The sequence below is a fragment of the Danio aesculapii genome, chromosome 16 (assembly GCF_903798145.1).
Source record: "Danio aesculapii chromosome 16, fDanAes4.1, whole genome shotgun sequence".
NCBI lineage: Eukaryota > Metazoa > Chordata > Actinopteri > Cypriniformes > Danionidae > Danio > Danio aesculapii.
In genome coordinates this window covers 14854228-14873269 of record NC_079450.1, presented here as the reverse complement: position 1 = coordinate 14873269, position 19042 = coordinate 14854228, and the positions used below count along the sequence as shown (strand labels likewise).

General features: G+C 34.8%; 2 protein-coding genes across 7 annotated transcripts; both read right to left on the bottom strand.

Annotated features, from left to right (window-relative positions):
• Positions 1-55: 55 nt before the first annotated feature.
• LOC130243778 (PYD and CARD domain containing) lies at positions 56-6457 on the bottom strand. 6 transcript variants are annotated; one of them, XM_056476071.1, is made up of 5 exons: positions 6102-6457; positions 5544-5570; positions 3122-3148; positions 2695-2721; positions 56-341 (listed from the first exon to the last, which is right to left on the bottom strand). In XM_056476071.1, the coding sequence occupies exons 1-5, from the start codon at positions 6370-6372 to the stop codon at positions 79-81; spliced, it is 615 nt and encodes a 204-aa protein (XP_056332046.1). In that variant the 5' UTR covers positions 6373-6457; the 3' UTR covers positions 56-78. The 6 variants fall into 6 exon arrangements, with proteins under 6 accessions (XP_056332046.1, XP_056332048.1, XP_056332047.1 ...); XM_056476073.1 differs by having other exon boundaries at positions 3122-3145; XM_056476072.1 differs by having other exon boundaries at positions 2695-2718; positions 6102-6455.
• Positions 6458-8995: 2538 nt separating this feature from the next.
• Positions 8996-18306, bottom strand: LOC130243896 (caspase a). Its single transcript, XM_056476200.1, has 7 exons — positions 17956-18306; positions 16647-16777; positions 15437-15613; positions 13108-13348; positions 12873-12989; positions 12272-12381; positions 8996-11339 (listed from the first exon to the last, which is right to left on the bottom strand). Exons 1-7 carry the CDS (start codon positions 18224-18226, stop codon positions 11232-11234), a joined length of 1155 nt encoding a protein of 384 aa, XP_056332175.1. The 5' UTR covers positions 18227-18306; the 3' UTR covers positions 8996-11231.
• Positions 18307-19042: the final 736 nt, after the last annotated feature.

The window sequence follows — 19042 nt, the reverse complement described above, 5'->3', positions numbered from 1 at the left end:
TCATTTTTTAATTTTTAATATTTTATGAAAAAAAAACTCAGAATCTAAAAAAATATGCAGATTGAGAATATTTAATCATCACTGAGCATTCTCAAGGTCATCCATCAGGAACCTGTTGTTCTCTCTGAGAGCTTCATACAAGATTTCTTTTCCTTTGTTGCCAGCAGATGTGATTGGGCCTGTTAATAACTCTCTCATCTTCTTTTGAGGAGTCTCCTTAGTACGAATGGTACAGTAATCCTCATTTGTGATGACTTTCTTCTGCCGAAGTACATCTAGGACGGGGTCCACATTATTAACTCGGTCTATCAATTCTATCCAGTGATCATCGATGAAGTTCACTGTCAAATAAATGTAAATGTCCACATGGTCAGAGTGAGGAGGCTGAAGATTAAAAATTAAAACATTACATATGAACATTTAAATCGTATTGGTCAATATGGCAAGCTGTTTTAATATTTCATTTATAAAAACATACTATTTTAAAGCTACCCCAGATAGCATATGAATGTGGGCCACTTTAGGCAGTTATGCGGCATTGTTGGTCTTCCTTCGGCCCAGACAAAATAAATGTGAGCCTGAAGTGGCCCACCTGTAAAGGGGGCCAAGGATTCCAATTCATATATGGACCATTTAAGGCAAAGATTTGGCACTTTTGGCAAAATGCAATCTGAATGAGAGCCTAATGTGGCCCATGTGGAAAATGGTCAATTTGGCCCAAATGACGAAGGACAAATATGCGCCACAGTTTGCAAAAATGTGGCATAGTCAATTTAAGGGTAATCTGGGTCTAAACCCAAAGTGGCTCACGTGTAGGTGCAAATGTGGCCATTATCTTAGGACATACGTATGTGGGCCACTTTTGGCAAATATTTGGCACAGTAAACTACGCTAATATGACTGTTAGCCTATAGTGGCCCAGAGAAGATAGGGAAAATATGGCCCAGTTATCTTAAAACATATGTGGACCACTTTTGGCAAATATTTGGCACAATAAGCTCAGGCTAATGTGGATTTGAGCCTATAGTGGCCCAGTTATCCTTAAACAAATGTGGACCACTTTTAGTGAATATTCGGAACAGTAAGATCTGGCTAATGGGGCTGTTGGTCTATAGTGGCCCAGAGAAGATATGACAAATGTGGCCCAGTTATCTTAAGACATATGTGGACCACTTTTGGTGAATATTCAGCACAGTAAGCTCTGGCTAATGTGACTGTGAGCCTATAGTTGCCCAGATGAGATATGGCATATATGGGCAAGTATCTCTGTATAAAGATGGTGTGAGTTCAAAGCAGTTGAGGTAAGATGTGGCAAGTATTGGTACTGTTATCCTAAAACATATGGTAGATCACATTTGGTAAAGATAAAGTACAGAGATCATTTGATAATTATAGGGGTCAAACCTTAGCTCTTTGACATGGCAGATATGGGTAGTAATATAGCCAATTTGTGGCCCAGATCTGTCAAACAGGAGTGGACCACCCCAGAGCCATCATTCCATTAAGTATGTGGTCTGGATGTACGTGTCTGTTGTGGGGCGGATCTGGGCCAGAATGAAAGCAAACTGGCCCAGAATAGGTTCTGGTTCATTTGGTTGAATTCTGGCTGATATGTGGTATTGCTATGGCTTAATTGTGGCCCAGATCTGGCAAACAGGAGCGGACTGCCCAAGTGCCATCATTCCATGCGGTACGTGGGCCGGATGTAAATGTCTGGTGTGGGCCGGATTTGAGCCACATGAATTTTGCTAGCTGGGACTAGTACTTACTATTTAGTTACTAATATCTTTTAGATTATTTATCGATTAACTACAAGTACTTATTTAAACGTTAATGCTACTTAGTAGATACCAGTACTTATTTCAATTCCTTCATGTTGTCCCAAAACAAATCAATTAAGTTGATTAAATTGTTTTTACAAATTAAAGTGAATTGAACATAAAACAATTAAGTTATCGCAAAAAAGTTGTCATATTTTGAGTGTAACTACTCTATCGGGTTTAGTAAATAATGTCACATTTTTGCCATTGATGTCTATGGGGATCTGTCAATGAGATATCAACCATTCAGTTTTGACAAAGTATTCCAATTGTGAGTGCATGTTTTGTTTTATACTGCTCTAGTAGTTATTCATCAGGTACCAATGATAATATTTTAATATGGACAATAATAGATACTAGTGCATAATCATTAGATCATTACTAGTACTTGCATATTGAATACATATTAAATAGACACTAGATAAAATAATATTATAGTAAAGTAAAATTACAATTTTTTTTTACAAAAAATATAAAGTAAAATTACAGTAAAAATATATAGTAAAATTGTATTTATTAATGTGATACAAGTTTTTTATTATATAATTAGATAGTATGTATTTATTTCTTTGTTACTTGTGTGTTACTTTGTTAATTCTTGTTGAATTGCTCCTCAATTGTAAGTCACCTTTGACAAAAGTGTCTGCTAAATGAATAAATGTAAATGTTGTGGGGGTTTTTTTAGATGTAGGCTACCTGTACATATCAGGTAAGCATTAGTATATAGTGAATATATAGGCTACTAGTAGGTCTACCTAATGGAAAACAGGTCACTAGATGAAAACATTAGGATAAAAAAAGATCGTTGTATGTTTTATATATTAAATGTTAAAATTGCTTGCCATATTGCCGATTAGTGAAGGGATTCGCTTACCCTTGGAGAAAGCAGCTTTGCTTTCTGCTGAAAAACAAATAAAAGTTATTGATTTGGTAACAATATACAGTAAGGTTATATTAGTTAATATCAGTACATGTATTTATTAACATGATCCATTTTTACAGTATGTTTTCCTGGTTGGTACTGTTACTTTATTAATAAAGTCATATATGTTAACTCACAGTGCATTAACTAATGTTAACCAGCATGAATTTGTATTATTAATTATGCATTACTAAATACAATGAACAATGATTAATAAAGGCGGTACATGTTTTGATAATTATTAGTTCATGTTAATTAATACATTAACTAATGAAACCTTATTGTAAAGTGTGACAACTGATTTATTACAGCAAATCTATATATTGAATGTTAAACCGGCTTGCCATTTTGCCGATTAGTGAAGTGATCCATTACTTACCCTTAGAGGGAGCACCTTTGCTTTCTGCTGAAAAACAAATTAAAAATATTGGTTTAGTAACAATTAACAATTAGTTTGTATTAGTTAATATTAATTAATGTATTTATTAACATGAACGATACATTTATCATAGTATTTATTCATTATTATTAATGTTAGTTAATGAAAATAGTCATTCACTGTTAGTTCATGTTAACTCAGTACATTAACTATTGTTAACAAGTATGAATTTGTATTTTAATAATGCATTACTAAATATTGAACTTTTAATAATAAAGACTACATGATTTGATAATTATTAGTTCCTGTTAGTAAATATACTAACTAATGAAAGCTTATAGTAAAGTGTGACAATTGTTATATTACAGCAGTGTTTCTCACCCACGTTCCTGGAGGACCACCAATACTGCATGTTTTGAGTCACACCATCACACCCAGATCTTTCAGTCTCTGCCAGTGGCGGTTCTAGTTTAAATGGCACCCTGGGTGAAACCACCCCAAACATACCCCCTCCCCATCCCACAAGAAATAAAGAAACTGTGGTTGACTTTAGATATATATTTTAAATATTTAAATATATATTTTAAATATATACAATTAAAATAAATATTCTGAATACATTATATATATTATTAATATTATTATACAGTTATTATTTTAAATAACAGAAATGAATCCTTAATGTAACTGAAAAACAATGTAAAGACACAACTGGAGTAATATTCTAAGAATTTTGCATGAATATTAATTATGACAGTTCTATAGAATACAAAATATATATGTTAAATAGAATTATCTGTTGTCTTAGACCCGACTCATGGCCGAGAATTAATGTTATGAAGTCTTAGTTACCTCCCTGACTCATCATTATTCCTCCTTTCTGCTTCATAGCCATGCTTAGTCAAAGTTACTTCATCATCATATGATATAAACTTTAGTTTTGTCAACTTGCATGTCGATGCCTATCAGCGTGCATGTAAACAACCGGGATCAGGAGCAGCTCGTGTAAGGCGTGCGGGAATGGCTTTCTGCGCACATGCGTCAATTTGTTTTCACCAGCGTTCTTTCGATTGCATATAGAGAAAAACAAACTTGCGTGTGCAAAAGACATCAAATGTGAATGACCCCCCAACGCCTTTATCCCGGGACAACCACTCTAAAATAATACACTTGCATAAAGTAAATCTTATCTCAAAGCTTTTACTGGGGCACTTTTTTTTGCACCATCTCCCAGTGCCACCCCCAGCAAGATACCGCCTTGGGTGATCGCCCATATTGCCCATGACTAAATCCACCACTGGTGTCTGCTAATGAGCTGATGATCTCAATCAGGTGTGTTTGGTTAAGGAGACATGGAAAATGTGCAGAGCTGGAGGTCCTCCAGGAACGTGGTTGAGAAAAACTATTACAGCAAATTTATATAGGGGAGCGCGGGGCACAAAGTAATGTGGGGTAAAATGTAACAGACTTTTAAGGTGTTTGCTCAGGGTTGACCATGGCATGCTTCCAAGGATTTCACCAGTGTCAGCAGACGTCTTCCTGCCAATTATTGAAAAAGTTTGGCGAAATTTGGATGAGAAACACAGGAGGAAACCTTTTTGCAGCATAAAATTATTTTTTTATAGTCAATATTTTTTTATTTTACAGAAATCTGTGAAAGTATGTAAGTAAACTATTATATTGTTGTGATTACCATCTTCTAGGCTGAAAAATGCAACCATTTTGAAAGACGTAAAAAGCACACAGTGACTGCTAGCCAGTTTTGAGAAAAACATGACACAGCAGGGTTAGGTGTAACAGGGTGTTACAATTAAGGCACACACTGTTGGACACCAATTAAACTAACTAAATAATTGTTGAATTTTGAGTGTAATGTAAAAAACTTTTTAAAGAAAGTGTTTTTAATGGAAATTATTTTTTAATAGACAAAAAAAAATATTTAATTGCTAACACTAGAAATAAAAACATTGTATAATAATGGATAATAATCCAAATAAATCAAAATGTGTTTATCCAATACATAAATTAATTAATTGAGCTAAGTACTAAGTAAATATAGCTACTGTTTAAAGTAAACTGGATTTAAATTAATTGTGTAAAATCTGCCTTAAGCATGTGTTACAACTAACCCTCTGTCTGTTACAACTTGTCCCACAGGTGGGGTAAATAGCAACATTTTTTACTCCTGGCATTTTTGGCAATACTGCACAGCAACCATAAGTCCGGCGATCATACAACCAGTGCTCATTTGTAGGAGAGGTTTGTGTGCTGTTAGTAAAAACACAAATGGTTTGTCTAACCCCATTATTTTGTTCATTATTTGGCCAAAACCTAAAAGGGTTACTTTGTGCCACGCTTTCCCTTATTGAATGTTTAAACGGCTTGCCATATTGCCGATTAGTGAAGTGATTCGCTTACTCACCCTCAGAGGGAGCACCTTGGCTTTCTGCTGAAAAACAAATAAAAGCGATTGGTTTAATTACAGCAAATATTCATTTGCACATTTAATTGCACAGAAAACTAAATGTAGATTGGGGTTTTTGTTAATAAAGAATCCACTTTTAAGACTAGTAAGTCATTAAGATATTCTGCTCTACAAAAACACTGAACTTGCGAGAACAATGAGTGAACGTCAAGTGAAATTGAAAGTAAAAACTAAGTTTTGAGTACAAATACATGAAAATTAATATTGATTATTCTTTCCAATTTGACTTCCTTTTAACAACCTTGAAGAACAATAATTTTCAAACAAGAAATGCTATTTATTTTTCGTTGTTTATCTTGCAACTTACATAACAATATCTGAATTTCCCGCCTTCTGACTTTAGTTGTGCATTCTTTTACGTTGTTTTAACTTGCAACTCACAAACAATACATACACAATTCCGATAATGATTAAACTTGAGTTGCTTTCTTCAGTCTTAAACGCCTTCTGTATTTTAGTTTTGCATTCTTATCTATTCATACCAATTGTACTTACATTGCCCTGTGTTTTTCAATAGGTCATCTGCTACTGCATTACACTTGATCGCCCTCAGAATCTCCACTGTTACAGAAACCGCGTCTTTAGATGTGAAAGTGTTGACCATTAAATCAGCCAGATCTATCTCGTCTTTCAGCTTTTCGATTGTAGACTTTGAGACGCGCGGTCCCTGCCTCCGATCGCCCAGTTTGCTTTTAAACCTTCTTAGATTATCAGCACCCAGATCCTCAAAAGCTTCCTGCAGGTGCTCCTTAATAGATTCCGCCATGGTTCCTCAAAGTTTGGTGCCTCTTGTTGAAGCTGCTGACAGCGAAGCAAGAACCACTGAAGTTTTTTTATAGGGGGCGAAGGAGTGTCTTCAGCTCTAGGGATCCTATAGAGTCACACTTCCTGATTCTTCATGCACATTTCTGAAAGCACAAAAGTCACAAATACCGTGTTATGTAGGATACACTACCAGTTAAAGGTTTGGAACCTGAAAAGTTTTGTAATGTTTTATAATAAGCTTATATTCTGTTCACAAATGCTGCATAAACAGTGAAATTCTAAAATGTAATAGGCTATTAATTTATAGAGCACTTTCAAAACAGCTAGGGCAGAGCAAACATGCTGTACATAAAATGCAAATAACAATAAGAGGTGAAGAAAATACAAATAGCAATAACTGCTTAATGAAGCAAGTGCAGACAAGTTAAGAAGCATTAACAGCAGATTAATACCTGTTAAAAGTTAAAGAGAACGAGTTTTAGATGTTTAATTTATTTAACAGTTATTTAAAAAATGTAATTCATGTAATTTGTGGTTAAAAGCTGAATTTTAAGCATGTTTAAGCACAGCAAACTATATGTGATTGGAGCATTCATAAAGAATCCACTGCAATTTATTATAATTTACCTATTAAGTCATTAAGATTTTCTGCTCTTCAAAACACGAGTTAAGAGAGCAATGGGTGAATGTGAAATGACATCGAAAGCAAGTTCAGTGACAGAAAAAAAATGATTCAAAGATGATTCCTTGGATTTACAAATGTTTTCCACTTGTTATTTTTAAGGTAAGCGGTTGCAAACAATTTATTTGGCCTGAATTTAAACAAACAAATTAATTTAAATATTACTGAATTTCATTTGTTCAAATTCAACACAAATTTTTCTGCAACAATTTTGCAGAAATCAATTTTTTCAGTGCATAATCCTTTAAAAATTGTGGTATTGGGATAAAATTGTAGTATCTGCTCAATAAGAATCATTTATTTATATTATTACTATTATTATTGTTGTTGTTAGTTTAGGACACTGCTACAATACCATTCAAAAGGACCATTCAAATTTTATTTACTTTCATTGAACACAATAAATTGCTCAAGAGTGAAAGTAAATACATTTTTAATGTAAATAAAAGATATAGCAAATAAAAAGCTATTATTTTGACATTTCCTTTTTTATCAAAAAGCATCCTAAAAGTAAAATACATCACAGTTTCCATTCTATTACATTTATAGGGCACTTTCAAAACAGCTGGGGCTGAACAAAATGCTGTACATAAAATGCAAATAACAACAATAAGAGGTGAAGAAAATACAAATAGCAATAACTGCTTAATGAAGTAAGTGCAGACAAGTTAAGAAGCATTAACAGCAGATTAATACCTGTTAAAAGCTAAAGAGAATGAGTTTTAGAAGTTTAATTTATTTAGCCGTTATTGTATTGAATGCAGTTTAAAATGTAATTTGTGGTTAAAAGCTGAAATTTAAGCATTAAGCACAGCAAACTATATGTGGATTGAGGCATTCATAAGGAAATCCACTGCAATTTATGATAATTTGCCTAATAAGTCATTAAGATTTTCTGCTCTTCAAAACACGAGTTAAGAGAGCAATGGGTGAATGTCAAATGACATCGAAAGCAAGTTCAGTGACTGAAAAAAATGATTCAAAGATGATTCCTTGGATTTACTAATTTTTTGCACAAGTTATTTTTAAGGTAAGCGGTTGCAAACAATTTATTTGGCCTGAATTTAAACAAACAAATTAAGTTCAATATTACTGAATTTCATTTGTTCAAATTCAACACAATGTGTTTGCAACAATTTTGCAGAAATCATTTTTTTCAGTGCATAATCCTTTAAAAATTGTGGCATTGGGATAAAATTGTAGTATCTTCTCAATAAGAATCATTTATTTATATTATTACTATTATTATTATTGGTGTTAGTTTAGGACGCTGCTACAATACCATTCAAAAAGGCCATTAAAATTTTATTTACTTTCATTGAACACAATAAATTGTTCAAGAGTGAAAGTAAATACATTTATAATGTAAATAAAAGAAAGATAAAGCAAATTATAAATATTATTTTAACCGTTTTTATATCAAAAGTATTCTAAAAGTAAAATCCATCTTAGTTTTCATGATACTAAAAAAAACCTTCAGAACTGATAATTGTATAAATAATTATTAGTGATATAGTACCAATAAATCATTTATAATCATTTAAAAATCATAAAAATCATTTATAAGGATTGTGTGACGCTAAAAAGTAATGAAGAAATTCAGCTTTGAATCACAGGAATAAATGAAATATTAAACTATATTCAATAAGAAAACAGTTATTTAAAGCTGTAATAATATTTCGCAACTTAACATTTTATTTACTGTATTTTTGATCTTATACATGCAGCAGAATTGGCTTTTTTTAAAACAAAATCATCTTACTGAAATGTTTTGACTGCTTGTGTACAGAATGTTAATGGACCACTTTGCAGGCAGCATTTGTAATGAAGACTACGCTCTATTTCTACTGAATACCTGCACAGTTTCTTACAGTTTATTGTAAAACAGGGCCATGCACAAACCGTTACAGGGACAGGTGCTGACCTGGGGGGTGGGGGGGGGACGCAAAGTACAAACCCGGGGGGGTGGGGTTGTTTTGTGGGAAAGGCGAAGTGAAGACCGGGGGTGGAAAGGGGGGGGAAAAGGTTTCGAAGTATTAGAGCCTGCTCAGCTAGCCTACTCGACAGCTTCTTCCCACAGGCTGTTAGAGCCCTCAACTCCAGTCAATTTCCCCCCTCTGAAATTGTCCACACATGTAGCGGAATGACACTAAAGCTAAACTTGACTTGCCTTTCTCGTTACTGCTGTGATTTTGTGACTAACCGTAGTTCATTGTCACTAGCTCACAGCGATTTGAAGTTTTCTCTGCAGGTTTCATGTGATCAGACCCTTCTGAAACTGCTCATAGCTCCATGTTGTGCCCGGAAACTAATGCAACTGCTTTCACTTCCTCAATGTTATTCAGTCTACTTCATAGACACTGGAACTGGCCTCCAAGGTATATTGTCATAATTTAATAAAAAATGACATGTTTGGAAAACTAATAACACTGTGGTATTATTATTATTCATATTTTTATAATCAAAGACAATGACATTGAGTTTGCATTTAGTTTTATAGCTTTTGTAATACAGTGCATAAAGTGAGCGCTGGAGGATTCTCAGTTCCTCTGGATTTATTAGGTATAAGTTTGAGTAAAATATTAATATTTGTTTTATTCTATAAAAGTCAAACACATTTCTCCCAAATAAAAGTATTTCTATTTAGAGACATTTTCTCCCACTAAAAATGACATCTTGTGAGAATAATAAATGTTTTCAGTTGTCGTGATTGAAGATGAAGGTTATTTCACTATAGTTGTATATCAGATGTTTATGGGTCATATAATAATACCCAAAGAGCTCAAAACAAACCAACAAAACTCAGACAGAGATTTGGTAAAATTGCTGATGGCCAAAAAATATAAATTTTGGACTGTTTGTAATGTAAATCAATGAGATATTGTAGAGATGGTGTCATAAGCTGCATTTAAAATGCACTTTGGACAGCAAATGGTTACAGATATAGACAACCCAGGCTCATTCTGAAAACGTACTTCTATATATATTTCTGGAGACCATCAAATACGTCCCAGGAGGTATGTTTTTTTGCAGTTTTTGTTTTCGCTAATCCACGAGAGGCTGCTGTGTATGCTTTTTGAGATCTCAAATTTCTATGGTGAGTGCCATTCGAGCCTGCTCTTCTTGAGTAAATCCACCAGATGCCGCTGTCGACTGACTGTTTGACTGACTAAATGACTGATTGACTGATCCACCCTCCTCCTTCCCTAAACCCAACCAATAGTGTTTTCAAAAGCACCAATTGGCCTGCACACCCACTTCCCAATCGACAAATTTATAAAGCAATCCTGAAAAAGAAAACCTCTCGCCTGATTTTTACCACGTTTCACCACATTCATACCGTGTTAGTTGGTTGTTTATTTTATTCTTTGGCTTCTGTTTTTGTCTTAACTGCTTTCTGGAACCGTTCTTCACTGGACTCGAACCCCGTCATTGTGGTCAACTCCTCTCTGCATCTCAAGTCTGCTGACGTACATGGTGAGCTACCAGATGAACTGGTAACTGCCGGAAAACAGTCCATATGGAGGTAAGCAGTCAGCTGGTAAGCGTGAAAAGGAACAATATCATACCGCCCCGTAGTGTTTGTTTTAAAGATGAAATGCAGCCATACGTACTTCTGAATACATAATTAAGGATCTCCAGAGATGTATATAGGGCTACATTTTCAGAATGAGCCTATGTTGGATATAGCCATATGCACTCCAAAAAATGACGCTTGCTGTTTGTACAAACTACTTATTCAAAATGAGTTGAACCAACACAATTCTTAAGGTTTTTTTTTAGACAACTTAATTGTTTTATGTTGAATCCACTTAAATTTGTAAAAACAATTAACTCAATTGATTGGTGTTGATCATATTAAAATCAATCAATTTCAGATTTTTTTGAAGGTGTGTTTTAATTTCTGCTTGTGGTGTTATGAGCTCTTCAGGCTTTCACATAACACAGGTCACAAATACAGCCATGTCTATGTGAAACTGGAATGTTTTGTATCAGAACAGGTTTTTAGTTCAGAGGAATGCAAGTAAACAATTTAAGTCAGTTTATATCATTTTTTTCCTTCATTTGAAAGCTATTTTTTAGACATACTGTAAAGTCTTTTCAGGAATCATTGAAGAAGCAAATGCACACGGCTGTCTAAAATTCACAGATGTGAACTTATAATTGACTCCTGGATATCAGAGTCCGGGGAACAGGTAGAACAACTTCGGCAGCGTTGCTCTGTCTTTACATGCCATTTGCTTGTAGTTTCCCATCATATTTGGGGTGTCGAAACGTCTTAGAACCTGTATAAAGAAAACATAATTAACATCTGTGGCAAGAAAAACAGTTGTGAATGAGCGATAGACACAAACATACTTAAAGAATACATCAATTTCTTAAAGAACATGATTTAAGGCAAGGCACTGCAGGTAAATAGGGAAAATACTTACAGTATCATAGTACTTGCCCAGTTGATTACATAAAAAATGCAAGTCTTCTATAATAATCTTTAAATATGTAAACAAGGCATTATTTAATTAAATATTCACCAATTAGCATAAACCTCTACTGCAAGCAATATGAACATTGGATAAAGTCAAGTTCAAAATTCATTAATTTTCCTTCGGCTCGCCACAGCGGAATGAACCACTAACTATTCTGGCATATTTTACACAGCAGATGCCCTTTCAGCCGCAATCCAGTATTGAGAAACACCCAAATACACTCATTCACACACACACACACACACACACATATAGACTACGGGCAATTCTGTTAATCTAATTCACCTATAGCGCATGTCTTTGGACTGTGGGGGAAACAGGAGCACCCGTGGGAAACCTACGCCAACATGGGGAGAACATGCAAACTCCACACAGAAATGCCAACTGGCCCAGCCGGGACTAACCAGCGACCTTCTTGCTGTGAGGCGACCTTCAAAATTCATTTCATTTTCATTCTGTTTTTATATAAGAGGTTTTACAAAGGGGATTTTAGGATTCTATTTTCTCTTCAGAAAATTGCAGAATAAAAAAGTGTATTGAATCGGTCATGCTGTATATGAACAAACCACTCTGTAAAAAAAAAAAATTTTTTTGGGGAATATTTTCTTTACATTAGACTAAAAAGCAAAACTACAGCATCAAACCCCTAAAATCTCAAAATAGACGTGCATTAAAAGCTGATTTTGCCTGCAGTGTTTTGGCCTAAACTGGTTAAACTGCATTTATTTTACCTTCCTGAACAGTTCCTCGATGTGATCCTCATGTGCACATTTCATGAACACATCCACTACGGTTTGGACGTAAAACGTTCCATTCTGAACATGCCGGTAAGATTTGGTGTCTGTAAAGAAATGTTCTGAAATTAGTTTTTTTTTTTCTCAGTAATAAACTTTTTAATGGCATAAATGTAATCTTTGTGTCTTTTTTGTAATTTTATGTCCATTTAAGTCTTTGAAATCTGTCTTGAGGGAACGAATTTACAAATATATCAACCCTGCAAAAAATGAATGTGTCTTTGTGTCTGGAATTAAAATATAAATTTACTCACTTCTTCACAAGTGTTTCCAAAAACATATGAGTTTCTTTTTATTTCATTGAACACAAAAGAAGATGTTTTGAAGAATGTTGGAAACTGATATCCATTTACATCCACAGTAGAAAAAGAAATATGGAAGTCAATGTCTTCAGGCTTCCAACATTCTTCAAAATACCTTTTTTGTGTTCTACAGAAAAAGAGAGAAACTAAAACAGGTTTGGAACAAGTGAGTAAATGATGACAATATATATTTTATTTTCACATTTTTGTGAACTACCCCTTTAAGAATGTATTACCTGGGGTGCACGACATCAGAGAAATGAAGTCTTTCTCCTTATGCACAAAGTCATCATCCTCTATTTCCATTGACTCATCAGGCTCACCATCACTGGCCCAAACACGGCCATGCTCACCTGAAAGACAATCAGGTAAGAATGTTGGACAAATTTGGAAATATTACTATAATTAAACAAGAGATGTGTAGCAATACACATAGGTTATACTGAAAAATGCATACTAGTTATTTTATACCTCCCCTGCAGGCTTGGATAAGAATAACCTTTGGTTTATTGCGCAGAGCTGGACAATTCTCTGAGTTCAGATGGCGGTAGACATTATCAACCGGAAAGGAATCAGAAGGGTTGTTTGTCTTATGGTAATGGACACCCATAATGGCGTCCCTTTTGCCGTGGGACATTATAACCACAAATGCACTGTCTGAATACTTGTGTTCCTCACGTTGAGCAAAGTCCCTGATGGCCTCATCCATGTCCTGCCAACCAAACACACTCTATTCAGTAAATCAAGATGACACTACATTATATGAAAAGTACAATTAGACAAATACCATCAATTCAGTTCTTCAGGATCAGTGTTGGGTAAGACACTTTATAAAAGTATTTCATTACTAATTGCTAATTACATCATTAAAATTGAATTTAAATGACTTTTCTAACTACAGTGGTCCCTTGCTATTTGCAGAGGTTACGTTCTAAAAATAACCCGCAATAGTCGAAATCCTCAAAGTAGTCAGCTTCATTTTTTTACAATTATTCTAGATGTTTTAAGGCTGTAAAACCCCTCACTGCACACTTTATACACTTTTCTCAGACAGGCATAAACACTTTCACACTTTTCTCTCGTGTTTAAACACTCGCAAAGTTCAAACTTTATACAAAAAATTTGTCCAGTATTATAGAATGAACGCAAAGATCAAAACCTGTTGTCACATTCATTGCTGTCGGCAAAAGGTTTATAAAGCTTTTTAGCTATTGCGTGGATAATGTTGGCATCCAGCGTACTGTTCTTTATCCTGCAGTCACTGATCCACAAAACTAAAGCAGACTCCATCCTTAGGGGGGGTCGCACACCAGATGCGCTGCGCACATTACAGTTAGAAGTAACACACACCAGACGCGCACGTCGCATGTTATTTAAAATGAAATTATTCAGATGTCGCTCTGTGGTGTGGCAGGAAGATATACAGCGTCCTGAGTCGTAGCTAGGCACCGCAGACAGCTGCTGACCTGCGGCGCCGGTGTGCTAACCCTTATATAAAACTATGTTTGCATCCGGAGTGCGACCCCCTTTACTTGCTGTGGACAGTTACAACCCTCTTTGCATCCTTGTTGGAAGTCACACTGCTAGCAATCAAAGATTTATGTTTATTTGGTAAGCTGAACGCATTCTTGTACATGAGACACTGAGGAGATTGATTGAAAATGGTCTACAGTCAATCAAGATGCAGAACCTAAACAAAAAAAAAGCATGTCATATTGCACAAAAAAAAAATTCAGCAAAACTGCGAGGCTGTGAAAGGTGAACCGTGTTATAGCGAGGGATCACTGTGCTTTGATTGAATGATAACTTACACTGTTAACAATTTCCAGTGGAATTTACAGTAACTCACCGGCAGTAGTTCACTAGAAACTTACTGTAAATCACTTACAGCATAAATATTGCATTTACAGCAATATTTATCTTGCTGTATATGTGTTTACAGTATTGTACATCATTACAATAAATTATACAGAAATTATCCCAATGCAACTTTATAAAACAGTAACATACTGCATAACGGTTGTACAGTAAAATTCAATTCATATTACAGTTAAATACTGTGTCATTTACAAAAATCGTTAACAGTATAGTTACTCAATAAGTAATTTAATTACTTGATTCGATACTAAAAATCCACCTTAATCCAAACGCATAGACAATAGAAATTAAAACCATAATATTTTAAATTTAAGTCAAACAGGACTTTTTAGTTTAATTTTTAAAAATTAACACTTAAATTTGAAGCAACATATCTATCAAAATGCGACACATTTCAAAGTACTGACTCCATATTTCATTCCATACATTGACATTAATTGTCTAACACATTTTTATTGTTTCTTAATCATGTAGGATTTTCATATAAAGATTCGGAAATTTGATTTATAATGCAAAATATCTCAATAACAAATATATATAAATATACAATTACTTATCTTCTCTGAATGTATACACTACATTATCACAGACTAATATTTTTTTTCTTAAAGCCTGTGCAACTCTTTAGATAAATGTTGTATCTTAAGCAAAATATATATGGATAACAAATAAATACAATTATTCTTCATCCCTGAATTGATTCATACAGAACTGTTGAATTTATTTACAGTATTGAAGCAAGTATTTTAAGAACTTTAAATAAATGACCAAAAAGTATTCCCTTACTTCTTTTTTTTAGTGGAAAGTAAATTAATTACAGTAACTAACTACATTGTAACTAATCACACCCAACACTGTTCATGATAATTTCCTCTACAATCTGTAGACTAGACATTGAATAAATGAAGTTTTCCTTATGCACCTTTGCTGAAAGATTTGAACTCTTGACAACTTGATAATCCAGCTCCTTTAACAGCTTTTCCATGTTCTCTTCATCTTTTTCTGCACCGCTCCTTTTCATAGCCTTATCGTCAAAATCCACATTGTTGATAAGCAGGGCTAGCCGTTTTCGGACAGATTTCTCTTTTGTTTCATAAATCTAAAACAACAACCAAGAGAATATTACCATAGCATTGAACTGGAGGCACTGGAATTAATGCTACTGTAAAAACAAAAATTACTACAGCATTGTTAGAGTAAATGGCGGTTCATTCTGCCCTGATAATCAGGGACTAAGCTGAAGCAAAATGAATGAAGGAATGTCACACTGTTAACAATTTGTTCCTGTAGAATTTACAGTAACTTACTGGAAGCAGTCCACCAGTAACTTACTGAAAATCAATTACAGCAAAATACTGTATTTACATTTACAGCACCATTTATATTGCTGTATATGTATTTACATAAACAGAAAATATTTACATAAAATATATAGTAATTTTCACAATGCAACTGTGAAATACAGTAACATACTCCATAACTGTCCTACAGTAAAATACAGTTCATATTACAGTTAAATATTGTATAATTTACCAAAATCGTTAACAGTGTAGATTGAACTGATCTGTTAGTGCCCATAGCTCATGATGAGGTCTTCGGATGCAAAATGATTAGTTTCTTATAACATAACAGTCCATATGCAGGCATCCAAGAGAACACAAGTGCCATTTTCCTGATCATTTTGATAAACACACTCTCAAATGTTTTTTTTTTTGGACTCACAGTTTTGCTTCATGAGAAATGGCATCATCTAGAGCAGGGGTGTCCAAATTCGGTCCTGGAGGGCCGGTATTCTGCTGAGCTTAGCTCCAACTTGCCTCAACACACCTGCAAGGGTGTTTCTAGAAAGCCCAGTAAGAGCTTGATTAGCTAGCCCAGGAGTGTCTGGTTGGAACTAAACTTTGCAGGACACCAGCCCTCCAGGACCGAGATTGAGCACCCCTGATCTAGAGCAATGAATGATAATTGTGTCAGGTCTTTTTTTGGTAAACCGTAGGGACACAGGCATAATACATAATTGTTTCATAATTTTGGCCTGAGATTGAGCAAATTAACAGAATTTTTTACTTTTGCATTTAACTATAACTGTGTTTTTTCATTATCATGTATTGTTTGATGTATAGGATACTTGCCTCCTGTCCTTTTTCTCTAAGAATTTTGTTTTTAAATTGCTGGCTGCATGGAGTAACCTTCAGTTCATTCAACTGAGCTGGATGCTTCGGAATTGGTTCTGGTACAGGTGGCTCCGGCTGGGAAACTCCTCCTAGAAAACAAAACATGAGCACATCAGTAATTATACTGAAACGCATGTACCATTATCCCACCTTTATCCTGCCCTATTGACATTCCAATCTGAAACCTTAGGTTACAAGTTCCAAAAAATGTTCAGAAATTAAACTTTTGGGAAACAAAACGGACTGATGCACTTTAATCCAGTTTAATCAAGTTTTTTTTGACAGGTGTTAAATGTGAACGTATGTTTCCATTCACGCAATGTAACCTAGGCTACTTTGAATCTTCTCACAAAAAAATTCTAATGAAAGTTGTAATGTCCTAAATTAATGACACTATCTTTATTTTAGGACTAAAATGTAGGCTGAATGTCTCTGACTGAATTGCCAATTAACTCCAATTTAATTCAGCAAAGACTCGAAACCCGGGTGGCATGGTGGCTCACTGTCGCCTCACAGCAAGGTCGTCATTGGTTCGAGTCCTGGTAGGGCCAGCTCTGTTTGGAGCTGCACAGTGGGTTTGCTATAGTTTCCCCCACAGACATGCACTATAAGTAAATTCAATGAACTAACTTGATTGTAGTGTACAAGTGTGCGTGAATGCAAAAGTGTATTGGTGTTTCCCAATAAAACAGAAAACCAGAATAGTTGGCAGTTCATTTCACTGTGGCGACCTTAATAAATAAGGGACTAAGCCAAAGGAAAATTAATGAATAACTCGAAGTCCAAAAACAAAGGCAAAATCGTTAGCTCGATGAATATTCACAAATGTAGGTGATTATTAGGATACATAACAGGTTTTTTTTTGCCTTGACATTTGGCGAACAGGAAATGACAGTCTTTAGTCTAATGACCACACATGGGAGGTGTGAAATGAAGAATTGAAAAATGCCTGTCTTAAATTTCAGAGCACCGAGTTCAAGGAAAAGATTGTAGACATGGATAAAAAGGGTGTAAAAAGGTCAACAATCCGGCATTATTTATCTTGCTGTAGACCTAAAACTGACTTCCTTTTCATATAGAAGAGAGTAATAAATAATTAATAATGGGCTAAATAGCCTAATGAACATAGGTTAAGTCAAATGAATGAATGTATTCGATATTATCTCTGATAAGCTGACAATATGCACTGCATGTATGTCTATAACAACTTTTAAATTATGACAGACTGACTTTTTTCGCAATTGTCATTATTTAAAGCTTTACTTACCTTGCCTTGTGTTCTCCAAGAGCTCCTCTGCTACTGCATTACACTTGATCGCCCTCAAAATGTCCACTGTTACAGAAACTGCGTCTCTAGATGTGAAAGTGTTGACCATTAAATCAGCCAGATCTATCTCGTCTTTCAGCTTTTCGATTGTAGATTTTCGGACGCGCGGTTCCTGCTTCCGATCGCCCAGTCTGCTTTGAAACCTTCTTATATTATCCGCCCCAATATCACTAAAAGCGTCCTGAAGATGATCCTTAATAGATTTGGCCATGTTTAGCCCAGGGCGCTGACTGAATGAAGAAGCTTAATGTGAACACAATGCGTCGCCTAAGGGTTTCTTTCACTTTTCCAAACAGATTGCGCAATCAACAAGTAGACGAACATGTATATTCATGCACAATCCTCTAGGTGACTTGTGCCCAATGCCCAACATTTTACTTCGACATGAGGAAATACACTGCATAAAACATGTATACAGTTAAAGTCAGAATTATTCACCCTCCTGTGAATTTGTTTTTCCTTTTCAAATATTTACCAAATGATGTTTGACAGAGCAAGGACATTTTCACAGTCTGATAATATTTTTTCCTCTGGAAAAAGTATCATTTGTTTTATTTCGACTACAATAAAAGCAGTTATTAATCGTTTTAAAACCATTATACGCTCAATATTATTAGCCCCCTTAAACAATATTTGTTTTTGATTGTATAATGATAGTTTGTTCTATAGACCAGTGTTTCCCAACCCTGTTCCTGGAGGCACACCAACAGTACATATTTTGGATGTCTCTGTTATCTGACCCATTAACTTCAGGTTTTGGAGTCTTTTCTGATGTTATAAGAAGATTCAGGTGTGTTTGATTAGGGAGAGGTTGAAAATGTGGACTGTTGGTGTGCCTTCAAGAACAGGGTTGGGAAACACTGCTATAGACATTGACTTGTCTATTTACCATGACTTGCCTAGTTAACCTAAGTAATCTAGTTTAGCTTTTAAATGTTTAAGCTGAATAAACAGTGCTGTGTGTGTAAACCATTATTTTATAACAGTCACAACATGGTCAACTATTTGGTAGAGCGGGCAGTTAAAA

What these genes read in the sequence shown, in the direction of transcription:
- LOC130243778 (XM_056476071.1), bottom strand. Translation starts at nt 6,372, where the DNA reads ATGGCGGAATCTATTAAGGAGCACCTGCAGGAAGCTTTTGAGGATCTG. An exon ending in CAAAGGTGCTCCCTCTAAGG is followed by an intron (nt 2,722 to 3,121) that starts GTAAGTAATGGA and finishes TTTGTTTTTCAG; the next exon opens with CAGAAAGCAAAGCTGCTTTC. An exon ending in CAAAGCTGCTTTCTCCAAGG is followed by an intron (nt 342 to 2,694) that starts GTAAGCGAATCC and finishes TTTATTTGACAG; the next exon opens with TGAACTTCATCGATGATCAC.
- LOC130243896 (XM_056476200.1), bottom strand. Translation starts at nt 18,226, where the DNA reads ATGGCCAAATCTATTAAGGATCATCTTCAGGACGCTTTTAGTGATATT. An exon ending in TTAGAGAAAAAGGACAGGAG is followed by an intron (nt 15,614 to 16,646) that starts GCAAGTATCCTA and finishes TTGTTGTTTTAG; the next exon opens with ATTTATGAAACAAAAGAGAA. An exon ending in TCGAGGAACTGTTCAGGAAG is followed by an intron (nt 11,340 to 12,271) that starts GTAAAATAAATG and finishes TTCTTTATACAG; the next exon opens with GTTCTAAGACGTTTCGACAC.